Raw genomic sequence first — 21,016 nt, forward strand, 5'->3', positions numbered from 1 at the left:
AGGTGGTTAGAGGAAGAAAAGGTTTCTCACATCACACTTAGAACCCAACTACACTAGGCCACCATAAAACAGAATCGTTTAGAAGAAGAGTTTAATTATTTTTAACTTTCTCTTAAGTTTAAAAACAGAGAATATATAAAATTGGAGAAAATAGATAAAAACTTACTGTTATTGGTACATCTTTTGTTCCTGAATTTAATAAATGAAGGTTTAAAACTTTTGGTAGATCTGTTAAAATTGAAGAAAAGAAATATTTCTTTAACATGTGTGCTTTACAGCAAGCTAGAATTTTTACCTTATTAGATATGAGACTGAACCTATTCCAGAACATGAAAAAGAACTACCGTTACACTAGTAAAAAGAATGCGATCCTACCCAGTTCATAAGGCTACCGTGTATTACAAGAACCACGCCTCTCTAAATAACCAGAAAAACAAAACATAATTTTTTAGTGGGATTAGACATTATTACTAATCATTTAGTTTTCCAGGAAAGCATAAGGAAACAAATTAATAATGTGCAATGTGAAATTATCACATTAAAACTAAATCTAATTTTCTAAAAGGGGTCTTCACAATCCTAAAAAACCAAATTCTAATTATACATGACCCACAGAAATCCCAAATTATAACTATTTCTATTTTTTTCTTAATAAATCCTTTAACTTGAGTGATTTCAATTTTAGAATTCAAATACTTTCTTTGAACATCTGGGACAAATCTAACATTATGTTATTATAATATAACTGAATAATTAATGTTAATAATAAAATATTAATAAAATTAGTAACAAAGTGGCATAATCTACTTCGAAGAATCCAGAAATAGTTTATTTTTTATTTTACTATTATTATTATTTTTTAAGATTTAAAAAATTTTTAAAAAGATTTTATTTATTTATTTGACAGAGAGAGAGAGACATCATAAGCAGGCAGAGAGGCAGGCAGAGAAGAGAGGGGGAAGCAGGCTCCCTGCTGAGCAGAGAGCCCCATGCGGGGCTTGATCCCAGGACCCTGAGATCATGACCTGAGCCGGAGGCAGAGGCTTAACCCACTGAGCCACCCAGGCGCCCCTCTTTTACTATTAAAAAAAGATTCAGAATAACTGAATATGTGACAAACTAGATTAAAAAACTCAGAAACTGTAACTTCTGTCTCATTGTTCTGTTTAGAAGACTTCACTTATCTCATAACCTTGCTTTCCCACCTGGTAAGCAATGGTGTCCCTCAGAGGAATGGGGTATGAACCCATGAGGGTTTGGAGTTCCCAACAGTAGGTTTCTACGAGATCGTGTAACTCACTGAAAGGTAACTCTCAAAGCTGAGTTACCAAGGAGTTAAAGAAGAGTCAGCCATTCAGCACTGTTCTGAACAGAGAGTTTTTTTTTGTTTTTTTTTTTAAGACTTGGAAAAATACTGTCTCTTTTCTTTACCTTGTGTTCGTAGTGTACCAAAATCTAACATTTCGGTTGAGGAATAAATTCCAGGAGCTTGGAAAAGAGAAAAGTAAACCATTAGATTTTACTTTGCCCAGAGTAAGATGTACTAAAAACAAAACAAACACATTTGCAGCTCCTTCGGTTTTCTACTAACCTGTTGTAACTTCTACCTCAACAGGAAGAATGATAAACTCTGTGCTGTCTGAAGCATTCGTTTTTATTCTGATGAAGGCTGTGTGGTTATCTGCTTCTCTGGATGAAAAGCTGGCTCTCATCACTCCCTTAGTTTCATAAGGAGGAATCTCCTGACAAGTTAACAGACCATATGTAGCAAAGACTTTGTAATGTTCCAAAACCACCACAGTTTAGTGAATAAGATGACTGTAAGATGCATTATTATTTTATATGCCTACTAAGAAAAAAATCACATAGCCACTTAAATATATTCCATGGATTGTAACACACTCCTATTTTGAAGAACATTAAATGTGGAAAAAAAAGTGCATCTTAGAATTGACGAAGCATGATATATAAAATCGAGCAAAGAAAAAAAATCATCTGGAAACAAACTGTCAATTGTAAAATTATCATTAAAAGACTGAATTATTCTATAAATCATTTATTCTTTAACGTGATGTTTGTGTATACAATTCACTCCTAAAATTCTCTAACAAATAGACATGTCACTAATGGAGGGAAATGCTTTTCCAGAAGTCTACAGAAATTTCTTTAAATAATAACTGAGAGAACTCTTTAAATGAAAGTGTCCATTCATTTAAAACTAAACACAACAAAGCTTCCCAGGCAATCACAGTTCACCAACTACTTTCAGTAAGGCTCTTAGCAAGTAAAATAGCAAACATTTTCAGGCCTGGAATGACAGAACATTCAGAAATACACTAGAAGGAAGATTCATCAGGAAAAAAAAAATTTTTCTTTCTAGATGTACTTTTTCCTGGTTTTACAACAATCTGGCTTCCTTGGGACTAATAGAATTTCTCTCCATCCACCTTGGGGCATATTTGAGGAGATCCCTGTGATATAGAATTTACTGGTCTTCACTTACCTCTATTCTCTTAACTTTTTAGCCTCAAAGTAGGAAAGAAGTGATTGGAACCCTCCTGGGGCCACTAGAGATGCACCATCCACTTCCCCATCTCTAGGGAGCTGACTGGTCTCTGGGCTTTTCTTATGTACACTGTAAATGGGCTGAGGGTGAGGTCAAGGCCAACTGACTTTTCTTACTCCAGGTTTGTAGGAATAAGAACAACTTTATCTTTTCTTGCAGCCACTGGGAGTCTTAAAACATTATGCCATCTCTGCTACCATTGATCACAGTTCTTAAGATAATTTTTTTTTTTTTAAAGATTTTATTTATTTATTTGACACAGAGAGATCACAAGTAGGCAGAGAGGCAGGCAGAGAGAGAGAGGAGGAAGCAGGGTCCCTGCGGAGCAGAGAGCCCGACGCGGGGCTCGATCCCAGGACCCTGAGATCATGACCTGAGCCGAAGGCAGCGGCTTAATCCACTGAGCCACCCAGGCGCCCCTGATCACAGTTCTTAAACAATGAGAAATCTCAATTCTCTGATGTTTTTTGGTTACCAATTATATTTCACAGTAAATTCTTAGTTCTTCTATCTAGAATTAGAATATAAGTTGAATAGCTACAGTTAATTCTCTGAAGCACTGTTTTAAATACTATTTCTCCCAAAGGCTTGTCAAACAATAACATAATTTCAAGATAAAATATTTTTGTGAAAGGATATACATGAACCATCCATTACATATTTCTACCTCCTAATGTGTTCCTCTATCGGAGGAGTTAACCAAATCCCTGACAAATCTGTTTCTAATTGCTCAAATCAACATTCTAAAAACGTCCCCTCTGCATCCCTTCCTAGGATGAGACTGGTCAGAAGACAGAACAAGAGGCTAGGTGTGTTTAATAGAGCAATTAATAAATAAATTTGATATTCTGAACGTGCTCATACCAGTAAAGTCTGTTGTCTCCAATTATGGATGAAGAGTGGTCTGAGTGCCCTCGGTACAAGAACTGCACCTCCTATGCTTTTCCCCTCTTGGGTTAAGGTGTGGTAAATAACATTTAAAGAAAAACCCTCTGATGACAGGAAACTTTAAAAATAAGGTAGCTGCTACATATTCACTGACTTGGCTAATATTTGCCAGTATTCTCTAAGAAAAAGTGGTTCTCTAAGAATTGACACAAACTAGTATTAACTGTTCAGTAATATTAAAGGTGGATGTAAATCACCTAAGAATTTAAAATGTTCTAAATTGTCACGAGGGCTTGACTACATTCCCTCTGAAAATGTCATCACTATCAACAATAAATCTGCATGTTCAATTCTCTACCTCAAACATACAATGGATCTTTCCCACAGCTTTTTTTTTTCTTAATCTTTGTATAAAGCACATTATAAACGATTATATTCAGAGACAACATTACTAATATAATTCTATGAAAGAAGAGTTGAAATCTCTCCTTTCCACATAGTGGGTTAAAGCTCCCACCAATTTTGTTCATTGCTCTTCCCAAAAATTACTACTTATACTTTTCTCTCCATGTATCATCCAATTTTCAAATATATCTGATGTAAATTTAAAATTAAGATATAATTAAGGGAAAGTCACCCACATTTATACAGCTGATAAATGTGGTGTATAATTTCTGGTGTATTTAAGAACATAATTGGTTCCATGTGACTACACATGAGAGAAAATACACCAGGACTCACCCACAGTTTTCTGGTACCTCCTTGTTGACCCGTTGGAAGTTCTAGGTGAAGATCTCCTCCACTAGAGTACATTTCTACAACCTATGACAAAAGAGCATGTGACGGTTAAGTTCAAAATCACATTCTCAATGTAACTGATTTGCTGTTAAACAGAAATACGTCTGACATCCTGTGTCTTAGAAAAACTTAAAAACATTTACAGATATAAAAGTAGCATAAATTTTATATCTTATCACTGGAGTCAGTTCTTCATATGTATGACCAATGGTGGTTATTTTTGATTAAAACAAAGTTAACTTCCAAAAATTAAATTTAGAGTATAGTTATATCAGACACTGGATTAAAGAAAATCCATCCATAGAACACCTTTTATTTTTTTCTGAAGGAAAAACAGTTTATGGAAACACAATTTTTGTACTTCTTATAGTAACACAGTGTCTTTTTTTAAAGATTTTATTTATTTGAGAGAGAGAATGGAGAGAAAGAGAGAGAGAACATGAGAAGGGGAAGGGTCAGAGGGAGAAGCAGACTCCCCACCGAGCAGGGAGCCCAACGTGGGACTCGGTTCTGGGACTCCAGGATTACAACCTGAGCGGAAGGCAGTCACTTAACCACTTAACCAAATGAGCTCCCAGGAGCCCAACACAGTGCTTTTTCAGCCACACATTTATATCAAGATTTAGCAGCAGATCTAACAACTACTATAATAGTGAAATAGTGAAGAATGCGTCATTCTGGGATATATGTAACATTTTTAATGCAATATGACAGTATTTGGTTTCTCTTGGTGGCAAAAATCACAGAACTGTTAATAATACCTCTGTGGTTTGCAGCTATACTCATGATTTTGCTGAGCTATAACTGATTACAATAAACTACCCATATTTCAAGTGCACAACTTGATAAATTCTGACATACATATATAGGTGTGGAGCTACCACTGCAATTAAGACATTAAATATAACCATTTCTCCAAATTTTCTTCATGCCCTTTGTAATCTAACTGTCTCTTTCTGCACCATCACACCCCCTAGCCAACCACAGAGCTGCGTCTGGCCACTCAAGATTAACTTGTATTTTCTAGAGCTTTATATAAATGGAATCAAACAGTATGCACACTTGTCCTAGCTGCTTTTACTCAGTGTAATTACTTTGAGATCGATCATGTTATTATATGTATTAATAGTTCCTTTCTTTTCTATGTTATGGTTATGCCACAATTTTTTTTTTTAAAGATTTTATTTATTTATTTGACAGAGAGAGAATCACAAGTAGACAGAGAGGCAGGCAGAGAGAGAAAGAGAGGGAAGCAGGCTCCCTGCTGAGCAGAGAGCCAGATGCGGGACTCGATCCCAGGACCCTGAGATCATGACCTGAGCCGAAGGCAGCGGCTTAACCCACTGAGCCACCCAGGCGCCCCATATGCCACAATTTTTGATCCATTCACCTACAGATGGACATTTGGATTGCTTCCAGTTTTTGGTCATTACAGATAAAGCTACTATGAACACTGCATTTCTTTAAGTCTTTGTGTGAACATCTGCTTTCTTTTCTCTTTGGTAAACACCTAGGGATAGAATGGGTCATATGGCAGGAAACTTTCCTTTAAGAGCAGGTAACCCAGTCTCTTAAAAAGAAAGAATATACTTAATTTTTTATTTAAAATTTTTTTAAAAAGATTTTATTTATTTATTTTAGAGATAGAGATAGGGATAGAGAGAGTGAGTGCACGCAAGTGGGGGAGGGAGTGGAGGGAGAGAGACAAGCGGTCTTTGCGCTGAGTCCACGGTGGGGTTTGGTCCCACAACCCTGAGATTGTGACCTGAGCTGAAATTGAGAGTTGGCCGCTTAACTGGCTGAGCCAATTAGGCACCCCAAGAATATTCTTAGTTAAATACAAATCTGGGGTAGAGTAAAAGAATGGGTGGAAGACCTTCACTTGTTTTACCACATAAGTCCTTTAGGGATACATAAAAAAAAGACAAAGCAGGAAAAACAGCAATACTTTAGTATAAACTTCAAGGTTTTTGGTGTATATTGTTAAAATAACACATTTAGCAAAGACTAACAAGCTAAGATTTTCTTTTGAGTATTACTGCCTGCTTTCTGTTTTATTTCAGTGTTCCCCTATAGTCCCAGTTGTATTAATAGTGATACCATCTAAACACATGGCCTGACTGTAGAACCTTTGCTGAAAAACCAGAAGACATCAAATACTATTTTGATAATTCTTCCAAGGTATTAAGGAAACAAGCATAACAATGTGTGGAAACAGAAGATTAAGACGTAGACTACTAATTGTAGGGAAAGGAATAAGGAAATGGGGACAGAAAAAGGCTACACTATAAAATTCAAAGGAAAGATCACATTAAAACTAGGAACACGACATATTCCTGATTTTAAGTCCAGTAATATTTATTCTAATTAAACAACATACAGAAAAAAAAGGAAGCCAACAACAGAGAATATAATTTATGTAAAAGAAACCTGCACAAGAATGTTTATTTTTGTGTCCACATATATATATATATATATATATATATATATATATATATGTAAATGTACTGAAAAGGGTGTAACAAGACACACCAAGATCATACCGGATAGTATCTATAAGGGGGGGTTTGGGACTAGAGCTAATACAACAGTTATCAGCTATGTGGTTATTTAAATTTAACTGAAATAAATAATAAATTAATAATAAATTAACTGAAATAAAATAAAATGAAATATTCAGTTTCTCAGCCACCCTAGCCACAAATTCAACTGCTCATTAGCCACATGTGGCTGGTGGCTGCTATGCTGGACAGAGCAGATACAGATATATCATTGAAGAAAGTTCTATTGGATAGCACTGGATTAAAAAGTGGAACTCAAGAGGATTTTTGCTTCATATGTTTGAGTTAACTTTTTTTTTTGCACAGTGAGAACGTACTCATGTTTGTGCTTTATCAAATCAGATGCAACCTGTGATTTACAGTATTTTCTTAAATTTAAGGATAAGACCAATGACACAGTATAACAGAACCATCAGGTTAAAGTGCCTTCCAGATAAATAATCTATACTGGTTCTAAGAGGGCAGCTTTGGCTTTTCCATTTGTTCTCCTGTGTGCTGGTGCCAAGTCCAGTGTGGGATATATTCTTCATTAAAATGTGGTAACTGGAAAAAGCCCAGATTAACAACAACAAAAATCAGTTGACTGAAAACAGACAAGGAAAGAAAGCAACAGGAATTTATGAGATTTCTGTATAATTTGTCATAAAAATTAGTCAGAACAGGGAAAATACGTAATTACCTAAAGTTAGCCAAAAGGATATAAGGATATAAAAGGACATAAATGATCAATTGATGATGAAGAGGAAACACTTTTCACTTGTAAAAACAGGACAGAAAAGCATTTTCTTCTCTTGTAACAAAGATATCTAGCTAAAAAATGATTAAAATTTGGGCAGAATATTCTGTAGCTATGTAGCTATGCTACTCATAAGTAGCTAAGTGTCGGGGAGAAACCCCTTTCTTGCTAATTCAGCATATAATTTCACAATTCATGTTCTAAAAATCTCACTATACTCTTCCTCACTTTCTGTTTATGAACATTTCTGCCAGTGGCTCTGGGATGACAAGAACCATTCTGGCTGTGAAAGCTCTGCAGTTCACCACAATATGCAGTGCTTTCCCTCCAATGGTTATGTTCAAACTACTGTTAAGGCCTGCAGCACTGGTCCTAAAGAACTCTGGCTGTGGATATTATGGACTATTCTGGAAAGCATCCACATCTCCTTCCAACCAGATGACACAAGTGGCAGCAAATGTCACGTAGTTGGAAGTCACTGGGGATGCAGGTGGAGATCTTAGGAAGTACATGAGGGAGGAACATCAGCCACTCCCACTGTGCAAGAGATGAGGAACTGGTGAGGAGATTTCAAACATGAAAACACTCAGTACTAAGACTGAGTAAGATAAGGAGTGGACTTTTTTTTTTTTTTTAAAGATTTTATTTATTTATTTGACAGACAGAGATCACAAGCAGGCAGAGAGGCAGGCAGAGAGAGAGGAGGAAGCAGGCTCCCTGCTGATCAGAGAGCCCGATGCCGGGCTCGATCCCAGGACCCTGGGATCATGACGTGAGCCGGGCTCAATCCCAGGACCCTGGGATCATGACCTGAGCCGAAGGCAGAGGCTTTAACCCACTGAACCACCCAGGCGCCCCAGGAGTGGACTTTTTAAATTAAAAAAATACGTTTGCTTTTATTTATTTTTTTTTTTAAAGATTTTATTTTATTTATTTGACAGAGAGAGAGCACAAGTAGGCAGAGAGGCAGGCAGAGAGAGAGGAGGAAGCAGGCTCCCTACAGAGCAGAGAGCCCGACGTGGGGCTCGATCCCAGGACCCTGAGATCATGACCTGAGCCGAAGGCAGCGGCTTAATCCACTGAGCCACCCAGGCGCCCCAATACGTTTGCTTTTAATCATGATTCTATAGTACCCTTCCCTTGGACTTCAATTTCCAGGCCGCCATCACCAAAAACTTATTACCAAAAGTAAGCATGAACAGTATTATAAAAAATTTATGTCATACTAGAAAAGTAGTGGCCTTGTGTATCTGAAAACTCCTAAGTTAAATGCAGACCTGTTAAAATCTAATACCAGAGGAAACACAGTTTTAGAAGTGGTCCCCCAAAATTCAATACTGGACTACTGTGATCCAAAACTCCAACCGCAACAAGCTGCACTAAAAGAAAGCCCCCACTTCTGTGATGCATCCATTCAACCCCACTATTTTAAGTAGTCTTGAAAACTCTAACAGACTGAGATTTCATGCTAAGCATTAGTTTTTGCCAAAATGAAACTCATTCAAAATCACCATCATAAACTCACCTGTAAAGGCTCACTGTGAGGATTGTGTATATTTATTATAGGTGAGAAACTGCTGTTCACAGGAACTCTGGCCCCAAGGAATGGCCTCAAGCGATATGGGTTTGGAACCCCAACACCAAATACCTATTTCAAAGATGAAAAAAATCTGAGTTACTCTGATAATTAACATTTTTATATTTATAACTGATAGATCCAGGGAAAACGAGTGAGTCTTATTTAGATGGACAAATCTTAACCACCTTTAAAAAGAGCACACATGTAGTTTCTATACTTGATTTGGCTACATATTTGATCGACTACATATATATGTGTATTTGCAATTATTTCTATATCAGAAATTAAAATGATAGCAGGCCTTCATGAGCTCATAGAATAGACGAAAGAAGAAAATAGGGACTCAAAAGATTTCCTTACTCTAACCATAAGGAGATGGATCTAGGGCCCAAGGGATTTCTCAAATATCAAGCTCAGCTCCAGGTCATACCAACATGGGAAGGCAAGGCCCTGGGTTGACTTACTAAACAGGGTGAGCCAGTCACTCAAATGACAAATATTTATTAAGTGCCTATGATGTGCTAGGCATAAATATACACATAGTGAATGATTTAATAGTGAATAAGAAAAATAATATGCCTGCTGTCATAAACCTTATATTCTAGTATGAGGAACAGACTGGGTAACAATAAAAAAGTTCCAAAAGCCAGGTAATGTGATATAGAATAACTGGCTGGGGTGAGGCTGGGAATATTCTTCTAGAGAGCATGGTCAGAGCAATCTGTTCTGGGGAAGTGATGTGGGCTGATGTCACCAGCAAGATGAGAAAAAGCTGCAGTGAGAGTGTATTCAGGCAAGGGGAAATATGCAAAGGGATGAGGCGGGAAAGGGGTTGACTTGTTTGAAGACCAGGAATGCCATGAGAAGCAGGGTCATGGGGTGAGGTAGCAGAGCTACGGGAGTCAGAACCTCAGAGCCTTGTCGGCTTTGGTCAGAAGTTTACATTTTGCTCTAAGAGCAATAGGACATTAGGATTTCCATGGGCAAGTTGACTAGATGTGATTTATGTTCAGGTCACTCTGATTACAGTGAATGATGGCCTATGGCAGCGATTGGAGGGATGTGGAGGGCTGGTTGGAGGCTACTGTGTCATCCAGAGAGAAGCAATGGTAGCTTAGAAGACAGCAATGGCAGTGAAGAGAAGAGAGGCAGACAGACTCAAGATATATTTAGGAGGGGGACTTTGTGAAAGATTAGATGTGGAGAAGTGAAGAAAGACAGTGGCCAGCCACTGAGGCTCTCCTTGAGAATGACCTGATCACAAGCCTCAGGTAGTCCAGCTTGGCCACAACCACCTAGGCAACTGGGAGTGCCTTTGTGGAGCAAAGGTCTTAATATTCTTATAATAGTCTTCATTTACTCAAGAGGTTCTTGTTAAATGAGTGTCATATATATGGTACTTCAAAGTTACTAATCTATGCAGGCTGCTTACTTACTTATTTACCATTAAAGACTTATTCACCAAACATAAACACAGGTGCCTGACTGATCAGTTTACTGTGACACTAATTTTCAAGATACATGGTATGTTCTGGGTCCTGGAGAAGAATGTTGAAAACCAAATCATAAACACTGTCAAGTAAGACATTAGCTGAGTAAGGAGTTAAACCAATGTGTTCTAAGCGCCATATAACACAGTGGTTAAGAGGATGGTTATTGTAGGTACAAAGACATGGGTTTGAATCCCTGCTCAATAATTTACTAGTAGCATAATCTGAACCAATTATTTAACTTTCTAAACTTCACCTTCCCTATCTAAAAAAATGAGGATAACGGTATCAATAACATAGGCAGAAATGCATACTAAGGTATGTATAGTGCCATATAAGCATTTTTTCTTAATAATCTTGATAACCTTGATATACAAAAGTCTTGATTCATAAAACATTAACTTTAATAACCTAAACAATAATTACATATAAGAAGAACAAATTTTAAACAATCATTTACTAAGAAAAGCAGGCATGTATATTTTACTCTTGAAACTATTATAAAAGTATAATGTGCAAAGTAAAATCTAAAAAAAAATTTAGTCAGTGTAAGATATTTTTTACTATTATTTTGCTAACCAATCTTACATTAATGCTTTAGCTGTAGCTTTAAAAGACTGTTCAGTCTGTTCTGAATAGGGATAGTCACAGACACAACAGTGAGTAAAAATGCTCTAAGGCTAAACTCTTATATTTCCTATTATCCCTGAGTTTTTAAAGATGGTTCTTGATAGGCTGTCATATGATACATCAGAGATGAGAACTACATTTTATAAAAAAATGAAAGTTTTACTCCTGGTTCTTACCTGGTAAGTAAATACCCCATGATTGGATGTGTTAATAAATAAAGTATTTTCTACATTTCCCACTACTCTTGCAAGAAAAACTACATCAAATGATGTATTTCCTCCTGGAAGTATTTTCTGAAAAAGAACAGCAATAAATAAAGTTAAATTAACAACTAAAAAATCCAATTGTGCTGACCACAGTCAAGTAGCTGAAGTTCTCTAAAACAATCATCTTAGAATTATTTCCATGAACTAGGTTCTCCCCCATGAAGGTAGAAGCTTTAAATTAGCTAAATTATTCTGCAATGGAAAAATAATAAAAAGATGTCTTCATATTGATGTATATAGTCATATAGCTTTGCCAATTACCAGCCTAAAACCCTGGAGAGCAGACAGTTTCCTTAGGTTCTGTTCCTTCAACAACCACTAGGCTGGAATGAAGTGTCTAATTATAGGCTGTTCCCTCAACACATAATCAAGCAGGGACTGAGCCAAAGCTAAACTTCTTATATAGATGTATTACTCTACTACTAAGCAGCAACTTGCACTATTCCAAAGAAGAAATAAGCCCAGGCCTCAACCCCCTGACCTACGTGACCCATTCACACAAGGCACTGTATGGGCCCACAACTTAAATTAGAAAATAAGGCAGGGGTGGCAGTTATGTGCAGAAACTCACTCCTGTTATTTTGTGCAGATTGAAGATGTCACTACAGTTAGTGAAATAAAACTTCGTTATGGGGCTCCTGGGTGGCTCAGTGGATTTAAGCCGCTGCCTTTGGCTCGGGTCATGATCTCAGGGTCCTGGGATCGAGCCCCGCATCGGGCTCTCTGCTCTGCGGGGAGCCTGCTTCCTCCTCTCTCTCTGCCTGCCTCTCTGCCTACTTGTGATCTCTCTCTCTGTCAAATAAATAAATAAAATCTTTAAAAAAAAAAAAACAACAACTTTGTTACAACAGAACAATTGGGTTACTCCATGGACTTCAAAGAGAATGTGACTGCAATTCTGTCTGCAATGAAGCCTTAAAATGTAGAGTCATCAACCTCTCTTTTCTGCCTCTGTGGCTCAAACTCTAAAACACTGCCCAGACTGTAGCTTAAAATACATGGCCTTGAGACTTCTGGCTTTACTTTAGGATGGAGAAAGCTGGAAAGAATGCTTCCCCCGCGTATCAATAACCAAAACAATAATTTACAAAATCATAACTTTTCTGGAACCTATAACGGATTTGTGTAAAAAGTAGTCCAAAATTTGAGGAAAGACATGCACCTCCAAGGAGACATGGGACTGTATTGGCTCACCATGGCAGAGAATGGGAAGATGAGGCTACCATATAAGAGGGTAAAATGTATTTAGCTAAAATGTTTACCCTCTGCTAAAAGCTGAGGGTGGGCTAAAAGGGGAGCATACAACCACTGGAAGCTGGACACACTAGATGGAGGTCACACTTGAACCAAAGTCAATAACAGAAAGATACCTGGCAAATCTCTAAGTAGCTTGAAATTAACACACTTCTAAATAACCCACCGACCAAAGAAGTAGTCACAAGAAAATTAAAATATTCTGAATCAACTGAAAATTAAAACACAACATATCACAGGGCATCTGGGTGGCTCAGTGGGTTAAAGTCTCTGCTTTCAGCTCAGGTCATGATCCCAGGGTCATCGGGATCTCCGCTCAGCGGGGAGCCTGCTTCCTCCCCTCTCTCTGCCTGCCTCTCTGCCTACTTGTGATCTCTCTGTCAAATAAATAAATAAATAAAATCTTAAAAAACCCACAACATATCAAAATACGTTGGCTACAGCTAAAGCAATACTTGGAGGGAAATGTACAGTATTACATGCTTATTTTGAGAAGAAATGCTTCAAATCAATAATCTGTGTTTCCAGAGAAAGGACTCAAATTAATAAAATCACGAATGAAAGGGGAGAGATCACAACTAATACCAAAAAGATAGAAGTAATTATTAGAAATTTTTACTAGCAACTATATGCCAACAAATGAAGCAATCTGGAAGAAATGGATGCCTTCCTGGACACTTAAAAATTACCAAGATTGAAACAGGAAGAAATAGACAATCTGAATAGACCAATAACCAGTAATGAAATTGAAACAGTAATCAAAAACCTCCCCAGAACACAAAAGTCCAGGGCCAAATAGCTTCCCTGGGAAATTCTACCAAACATTTAAAGAAGAAATAATACCTATTCCACTGAAACTCTTTCAAAAAATAAGGATTTTATTTATTTATTTGACAGAGAGAGAGAGAGAGAGAGAGCAGGAACACAAGCAGGGGGAGTGGGAGAGGGAAAGCAGGCTTCCTTCCAAGCAGGGAACCTGATGTGGGGCTCGATCCCAGGTTAGGGGATCATGACCTGAGCCGAAGGCAGAAGCTTCATGACTAAGCCACCCAGGCGGCCTGTTTCAAAAAATAGAAACAGAAGGAAAACTTCCAAACTCCTTCTATGAGGTCAGCATTACCCTGATGAACATGGATGCCAAAATACTGAACAGATCCTAGCTAAGGATCCAACAATACAATAAAGGATTACTCACCAGGACCAAGTGAGTTTTGTGCCTGGGATGCAAGGGTGGTTCAACATTCGCAAATCAATCACCATCGTAGAGCACATCAGTAAAAGAAAAGACAAGAACCATACAATCCTCTCAATTGATGCAGAAAAGGCATTTGACAAAATACAATATCCATTCCTGATTAAAACTCTTCAGAGTATAGGGATGGAGGGAGCAGTCCTCAGTATCATAAAAACCATCTATGAAAAGCCCACAGCAAATGTAATTATCAATGGGGAAAAGCTGAGAGCCTTTCCCTTAAGATCAGGAACAGGACAGGGATGCCCACTCTCACCACTATTGTTCAATATAGTACTCGAAGTCCTAGCCTCAGCAATCAGACAACAAAAAGAAATAAAAGTCATCCAAATTGGTAAAGAATAAGTCAAATTCTTCCTTTTTACAGATGACATGATACTTTATGTGGAAAACCCAAAAATTCCACCCCCAAATTACTAGAACTTATATAGCAATTCGGCAACGTGGCAGGATACAAAATCAATGCACAGAAATCAGTTGCCTTTCTATACACTAAGAATGTAACTGTGTAAAGAGAAATTAAGGAGTCAATTTCATTCACAATAGCAACAAAATCCCTAAGATACCTAGGAATAAACCTAACTAAAGAGGTAAAGGATCTATACACTAGAAACTACAAAACATTTATGAAGAAATTGAGGAAGACACAAAGAGATGGAAAACTAGTCCATGCTCAAGGATTGGAAGAAGAAACATTGCTAAAATGTCCATCCTACCCAAACAATTTATACTTTCAATGCCATTCCTATTAAAATACCACTGGCATTTTTCAAAGGGCTGGAATAAACAATCCTAAAATTTGTATGGAACCAGAAAAGACGCAAATAGCCAAGGAAATGTTGAAAAAGAAAAATAAAACTGGGGGCATCACATTGCCTGATTTCAAGCTATATTACAAAGGTGTGATCAAGACAGAATGGTACTGGCACAAAAACTGACACATAGACAATGGAACAGAATAGAGAGCCCAGATATGGACTTTCAACTCTATAGTCAACTGATCTTCGACAAAGCAGGAAAAAATACCCAATGGATGAAAGACAGTCTCTATAATAAGTGGTGTTGGGAAAACTGGACAGCTATATACAGAAGAATGATGCTAGGCCATTCTCTTACACCATACACAAAGATAAACTCAAAATGGATGAAAGACCTCAATGTGACACAGGAATCCATCAGAATACTAGAGGAGAACATAGGCAGTAACCTCTTTGACATCAGCCACAGCAACTTCTTTCAAGACAAGTCTCCAAAGGCAAGGGAAACAAAAGCAAAAATATACACAATGGAATATTATTCAGCCATCAGAAAGGATGAATACCCACCATTTACATCGACATGGATGGAACTGGAGGGGATTATGTTAAATGAAGTAAGTCAGGCAGAGGAAAGACAATTATCATATTGTTTCACTCATATGTGGAACATAAGCATGGAGGACCATAGGGGAAAGGAAGGAAATCCAAAGGGGGAGAAATCAGAGAGGGAAATGAACCATGAGAGACGGTGGATGCCGAGAAACATTCTGGGGGTTTCAGAGGGGAGGAGAGTGGGGAGAGGGTTAACAGGGTGATGGGTATTGAGGAGGGCACGTGCTGTGATGAGCACTGGGTGTTATACTGAACAATGAATCACTGAGCACTACATCAAAAACTAATTATGTACTATACAGTGGCTAACTGAACATAATTTTAAAAAATCTATTTTTCCCACCTTGAGAAACTAAAAACAGAGTATGTTAAACCCAAAATATACAAAACAAAGAAAATAATAGACAAAAGCAGAAAGGAATAAAGTAGAAAACAGAAAACAGCAGAAAGTCAATAAAACCAAAGATAATGCTTCAAAAAGGTCCATAAAACTGATAAAACCCTGAACAAAATGACCAAGATTAAAAAGGAAGAAGATAAAAACATAAGAAACTGAAATGTAGACATTAACATGTACCTTTTTTTTAATATTTATTTTTATTTGTTTATTTACAGCATAACAGTGTTCATTGTTTTGACATCACACCCAGTGCTCCATGCAGTACGTGCCCTCCCTATTACCCACCACCTGGTTCCTCAACCTCCCACCCCCCCCCACCCCCCTGCCACCCCTTCATAACCCTCTGGTTGTTTTTCAGAGTCCATAGTCTCTCATGGTTCATCTCCCCTTCCAGTTTCCCTCAACTCCCTCTCCTCTCCATCTCCCCATGTCCTCCATGTTATTTGTTATGCTCCACAAATAAGTGAGACCATATGATACTTGATTCTCTCTGCTTGACTTATTTCGCTCAGCATAATTTCTTCCAGTCCCGTCCATGTTGCTACAAACGTTGGGTATTCGTCCTTTCTGATGAAGGCATAATACTCCATTGTGTATATGGACCACATCTTCCTTATCCATTCATCCGTTGAAGGGCATCTTGGTTCTTTCCACAGTTTGGCGACCGTAGCCATTGCTGCAATAAACATTGGGGTACAAATGGCCCTTCTTTTCACTACATCTGTATCTTTGGGGTAAATACCCAGCAGTGCAATTGCAGGGTCATAGGGAAGCTCTATTTTTAATTTCTTCAGGAATCTCCACACTGTTCTCCAAAGTGGCTGCACTAACTTGCATTCCCACCAACAGTGTAAGAGGGTTCCCCTTTCTCCACATCCTCTCCAACACACGTTGTTTCCTGTCTTGCTAATTTTGGCCATTCTAACTGGTGTCAGGTGGTATCTCCATGTGATTTTAATTTGAATCTCCATGATGGCTAGTGATGATAAACATTTTTTCATGTGTCTGATAGCCATTTGTATGTCTTCGTTGGAGAAGTGTCTGTTCATATCTTCTGCCCATTTTTTGATATGATTATCTGTTTTGTGTGTGTTGAGTTTGAGAAGTTCTTTATAGATCCTGGATATCAACCTTTTGTCTGTACTGTCATTTGCAAATATCTTCTCCCATTCCGTGGGTTGCCTCTTTGTTTTGTTGACTGTTTCCTTTGCTGTGCAGAAGCTTTTGATCTTGATGAAGTCCCAAAAGTTCATTTTCGCTTTTGTTTCCTTGGCCTTTGGAGACATATCTTGAAAGAAGTTGCTGTGGCTGATATCGAAGAGGTTACTGCCTATGTTCTCCTCTAGGATTCTGATAGATTCCTGTCTCACATTGAGGTCTTTTATCCATTTCGAGTTTATCTTTGTGTACGGTGTAAGAGAATGGTCGAGTTTCATTCTTCTACATATCGCTGTCCAGTTTTCCCAGCACCATTTATTGAAGAGACTGTCTTTTTTCCATTGAATATGTTTTCCTGTTTTGTCGAAGATTATTTGACCATAGAGTTGAGGGTCCATATCTGGGCTCTCCACTCTGTTCCACTGGTCTATGTGTCTGTTTTTATGCCAGTACCACGCTGTCTTGGTGATCACAGCTTTGTAGTAAAGCTTGAAATCGGGTAACGTGATGCCGCCAGTTTTGTTTTTGTTTTTCAACATTTCCTTAGCAATTCGGGGTCTCTTCTGGCTCCATACAAATTTTAGGATTATTTGCTCCAGCTCTTTGAAAAATATCGGTGGAATTTTGATCGGAATGGCATTAAAAGTATAGATTGCTCTAGGCAGTATAGACATTTCAACAATGTTTATTCTTCCAATCCAAGAGCATGGAACAGTCTTCCACCTTTTTGTGTCTTCTTCAATTTCTTTCATGAGTGTTCTGTAGTTCCTCGAGTACAGGTCCTTTACTTCTTTGGTTAGGTTTATGCCCAGGTATCTTATGGTTCTTGGTGCTATAGTAAATGGAATCGATTCTCTAATTTCCCTTTCTGTATTTTCATTGTTGGTGTATAAGAAAGCCACTGATTTCTGTACATTGACTTTGTATCCTGCCACGTTACTGAATTGCTGTATGAGTTCTAGTAGTTTGGGGGTGGAGTCTTTGGGGTTTTCCATATAAAGAATCATGTCATCTGCGAAGAGAGAGAGTTTGACTTCTTCCTTGCCAATTTGGATACCTTTTATTTCTCTTTGTTGTCTGATTGCCGTTGCTAGAACTTCTAATACTATGTTGAACAAGAGTGGTGAGAGGGGACATCCTTGTCGTGTTCCTGATCTCAACGGGAAGGCTGCAAGCTTTTTCCCATTGAGGATGATATTTGCTGTGGGTCTTTCATAGATAGATTTTATGAAGTTCAGGAATGTTCCCTCTATCCCTATACTTTGAAGCGTTTTCATCAGGAACGGATGCTGGATTTTGTCAAATGCTTTTTCTGCATCAATTGAGAGGACCATGTGGTTCTTCTCTCTTCTCTTATTGATGTGTTCTATCACACTGATTGATTTGCGAATGTTGAACCAACCTTGCAACCCAGGGATGAATCCCACCTGGTCATGGTGGATAATCTTTTTAATGTGCTGCTGGATCCTGTTTGCTAGGATCTTGTTGAGAATCTTTGCATCCATATTCATCAGTGATATTGGTCTGAAATTCTCCTTTTTGGTAGGGTCTTTGCCTGGTTTGGGGATCAGGGTAATGCTGGCTTCATAAAAAGAGTCTGGAAGTTTTCCTTCTGCTTCAATTTTTTGGAACAGCTTCAGGAGAATTGGTGTTATTTCTTCTTCGAAAGTTTGGTAGAATTCCCCAGGGAATCCGTCAGGTCCTGGGCTCTTGTTTTTTGGGAGGTTTTTGATCACTGCTTCAATCTCATTACTAGATATCGGTCTATTTAGGTTGTCAATTTCTTCCTGGTTCAATTTTGGGAGTTTGTAGCTTTCCAGGAATGCATCCATTTCATCTAGGTTGCTTAGCTTATTGGCATATAACTGTTGGTAATAATTTCTGATGACTGTTTCTATTTCCTTGGTGTTAGTTGTGATCTCTCCCTTTTCATTCATAATTTTATTAATTTGGGCTTTCTCTCTTTTCTTTTGGATTAGTGTGGCCAATGGTTTATCGATCTTATTGATTCTTTCAAAAAACCAGCTTCTAGTTTCATTGATACGTTCTACTATATCTCTCGTTTCTACCTCATTAATCTCTGCTCTAATCTTGATTATTTCCCTTCTTGCATGTGGAGTTGGTTTGATTTGTTGTTGATTCTCCAGTTCTTTAAGGTGTAGAGACAGCTGGTGTATTCTGGATTTTTCAATGTTTTTGAGGGAGGCTTGGATGGCTATGTATTTCCCCCTTAGAACAGCCTTTGCTGTATCCCATAGGTTTTGGACCGAGGTGTCTTCACTCTCATTGGTTTCCATGAATTGTTTAAGTTCGTCTTTGATCTCCTGGTTGATCCAAGCATTCTTAAGCAAGGTGGTCTTTAGCTTCCAGGTGTTTGAGTTCCTTCTGAACTTTTCCTTGTGATTGAGCTCCAGTTTCAAAGCATTGTGATCGGAGAATATGCAGGGAATAATGTCAGTCTTTTGGTATCGGTTGAGTCCTGCTTTGTCACCCAGTATGTGGTCTATTCTGGAGAAGGTTCCATGTGCACTTGAGAAGAATGAATATTCTGTTGTTTTAGGGTGGAATGTTCTGTATACGTCGATGAGGTCCATCTGGTCCAATGTTTCATTCAATGCTCTTATTTCTTTATTAATTTTCTGCTTCGATGATCTGTCTATTTCTGAGAGCGGCGTATTAAGATCTCCTACTATTATTGTATTCGTATCAATATGACTCTTTATCTTGATTAATAGTTTTCTTATGTAATTGGGTGCTCCCATATTGGGGGCATAGATATTCACAATTGTTAGATCGTCTTGGCAGATAGTCCCTTTAAGAATTATGTAGTGTCCTTCTGTATCTCTGACTACAGTCTTTAGTTTAAAATCTAATTTATCTGATATGAGAATCGCTACTCTGGCCTTCTTTTGAGGCCCATGGGCATGAAAGATGCTTCTCCATCCCTTCACTTTCAGTCTGGGTGTATCCTTAGGTTCAAAATGGGTCTCTTGTAGACAACATATGGATGGGTCCTGTCGTTTTATCCAATCTGCAACCCTGTGTCGTTTTATGGGCGCATTTAGGCCATTCACATTGAGAGTGATTATTGAGAGATAGGTTTTTATTGACATCGTGTTGCCTTTGAAATCTGTCTATAGATTGTTTCTATATTTCTGTTCAATGATATTCTTAGGATTTTTTCTCTCTTATAGGACCCCCCTTAATATTTCCTGCAGTAACATGTACCTTTTTATACATAAAAAGGATGATTAAGGAATATTACAAGCAACTGTATGACCATAAATTTAATAACTAGAAGAAATGGACGCATTCTTTAAAAAACAGAATCTGCCAAAGCTCATTCAAAATGAAACAGATGATAAGGACAGACCTCTACCCATTAAAGAAGTTTGATTTCTCATTTAAAACCTTCCTACAAGGAAAAACCCAAGCCTGGATGGTTTCATTGGCAGAATGGTAGAAGTCTCTATCATCTATTTAAGAAGGAATTAATATCTATCTTACATACTTTACAGCACATAGAAAAGGAGAGAACATAGAAAAGGAGTAAAACAAAACCTTGTTTTACTGGCTTAGCATTACCCTGATACCAAGACCAAAGACATGATGAGAAAAGAAAAGTCAGTAAGTCTCATGAATGTGGACATACAATCAACTACAAAATATTGGCAAATTAAATCCAGTCGATATATAAAAAATGATAATACACCATATGACTAAGTGGGTTTTATCTTGACAATGCAACTCTAGTTCAACATGCAAAAGTCAAATCAATTTAATTGATACTATTAACTTACTGAAGAAAAAAAGTCAGATGGTCATTTCAAAAGGTACATAAAACAAATCGGCAAAATTCAATATCCATTCATGATTAGAAATCTCAGTAAGCTGGTATTAGAGAAATTTCTCAACCTGATAAACAGCATCTAAAAAACCCTAACTACCATATTTCATGGTGAATTACTGAGTGCCAAAATGTGGAACAAGGTAAGAATGTCCTCTCAGGACAGCTGAACAACATTATACTGGAAGTACTAGTCAGCGCAATGAGAGAAGGAAAAGAAA

At 37.7% G+C, this 21,016-nt stretch overlaps 1 protein-coding gene across 1 annotated transcript in view; it reads right to left on the reverse strand.

Moving 5' to 3' along the window:
* TMEM131 (transmembrane protein 131) overlaps positions 1-21,016 on the reverse strand; it is a 232,751-nt gene that overhangs the window by 76,983 nt on the left and 134,752 nt on the right. Inside the window, exons 6-11 of the mRNA XM_045980652.1 lie at positions 11,425-11,541; positions 9,075-9,197; positions 4,196-4,276; positions 1,592-1,742; positions 1,432-1,488; positions 167-228 (exon numbers count right to left, since the gene is read on the reverse strand). Of these exons, the coding sequence (XP_045836608.1) occupies positions 167-228; positions 1,432-1,488; positions 1,592-1,742; positions 4,196-4,276; positions 9,075-9,197; positions 11,425-11,541 (591 nt within the window). The remainder of the gene's footprint in view (positions 1-166; positions 229-1,431; positions 1,489-1,591; positions 1,743-4,195; positions 4,277-9,074; positions 9,198-11,424; positions 11,542-21,016) is intronic.

The sequence above is a fragment of the Meles meles genome, chromosome 16, assembly GCF_922984935.1.
Source record: "Meles meles chromosome 16, mMelMel3.1 paternal haplotype, whole genome shotgun sequence".
NCBI lineage: Eukaryota > Metazoa > Chordata > Mammalia > Carnivora > Mustelidae > Meles > Meles meles.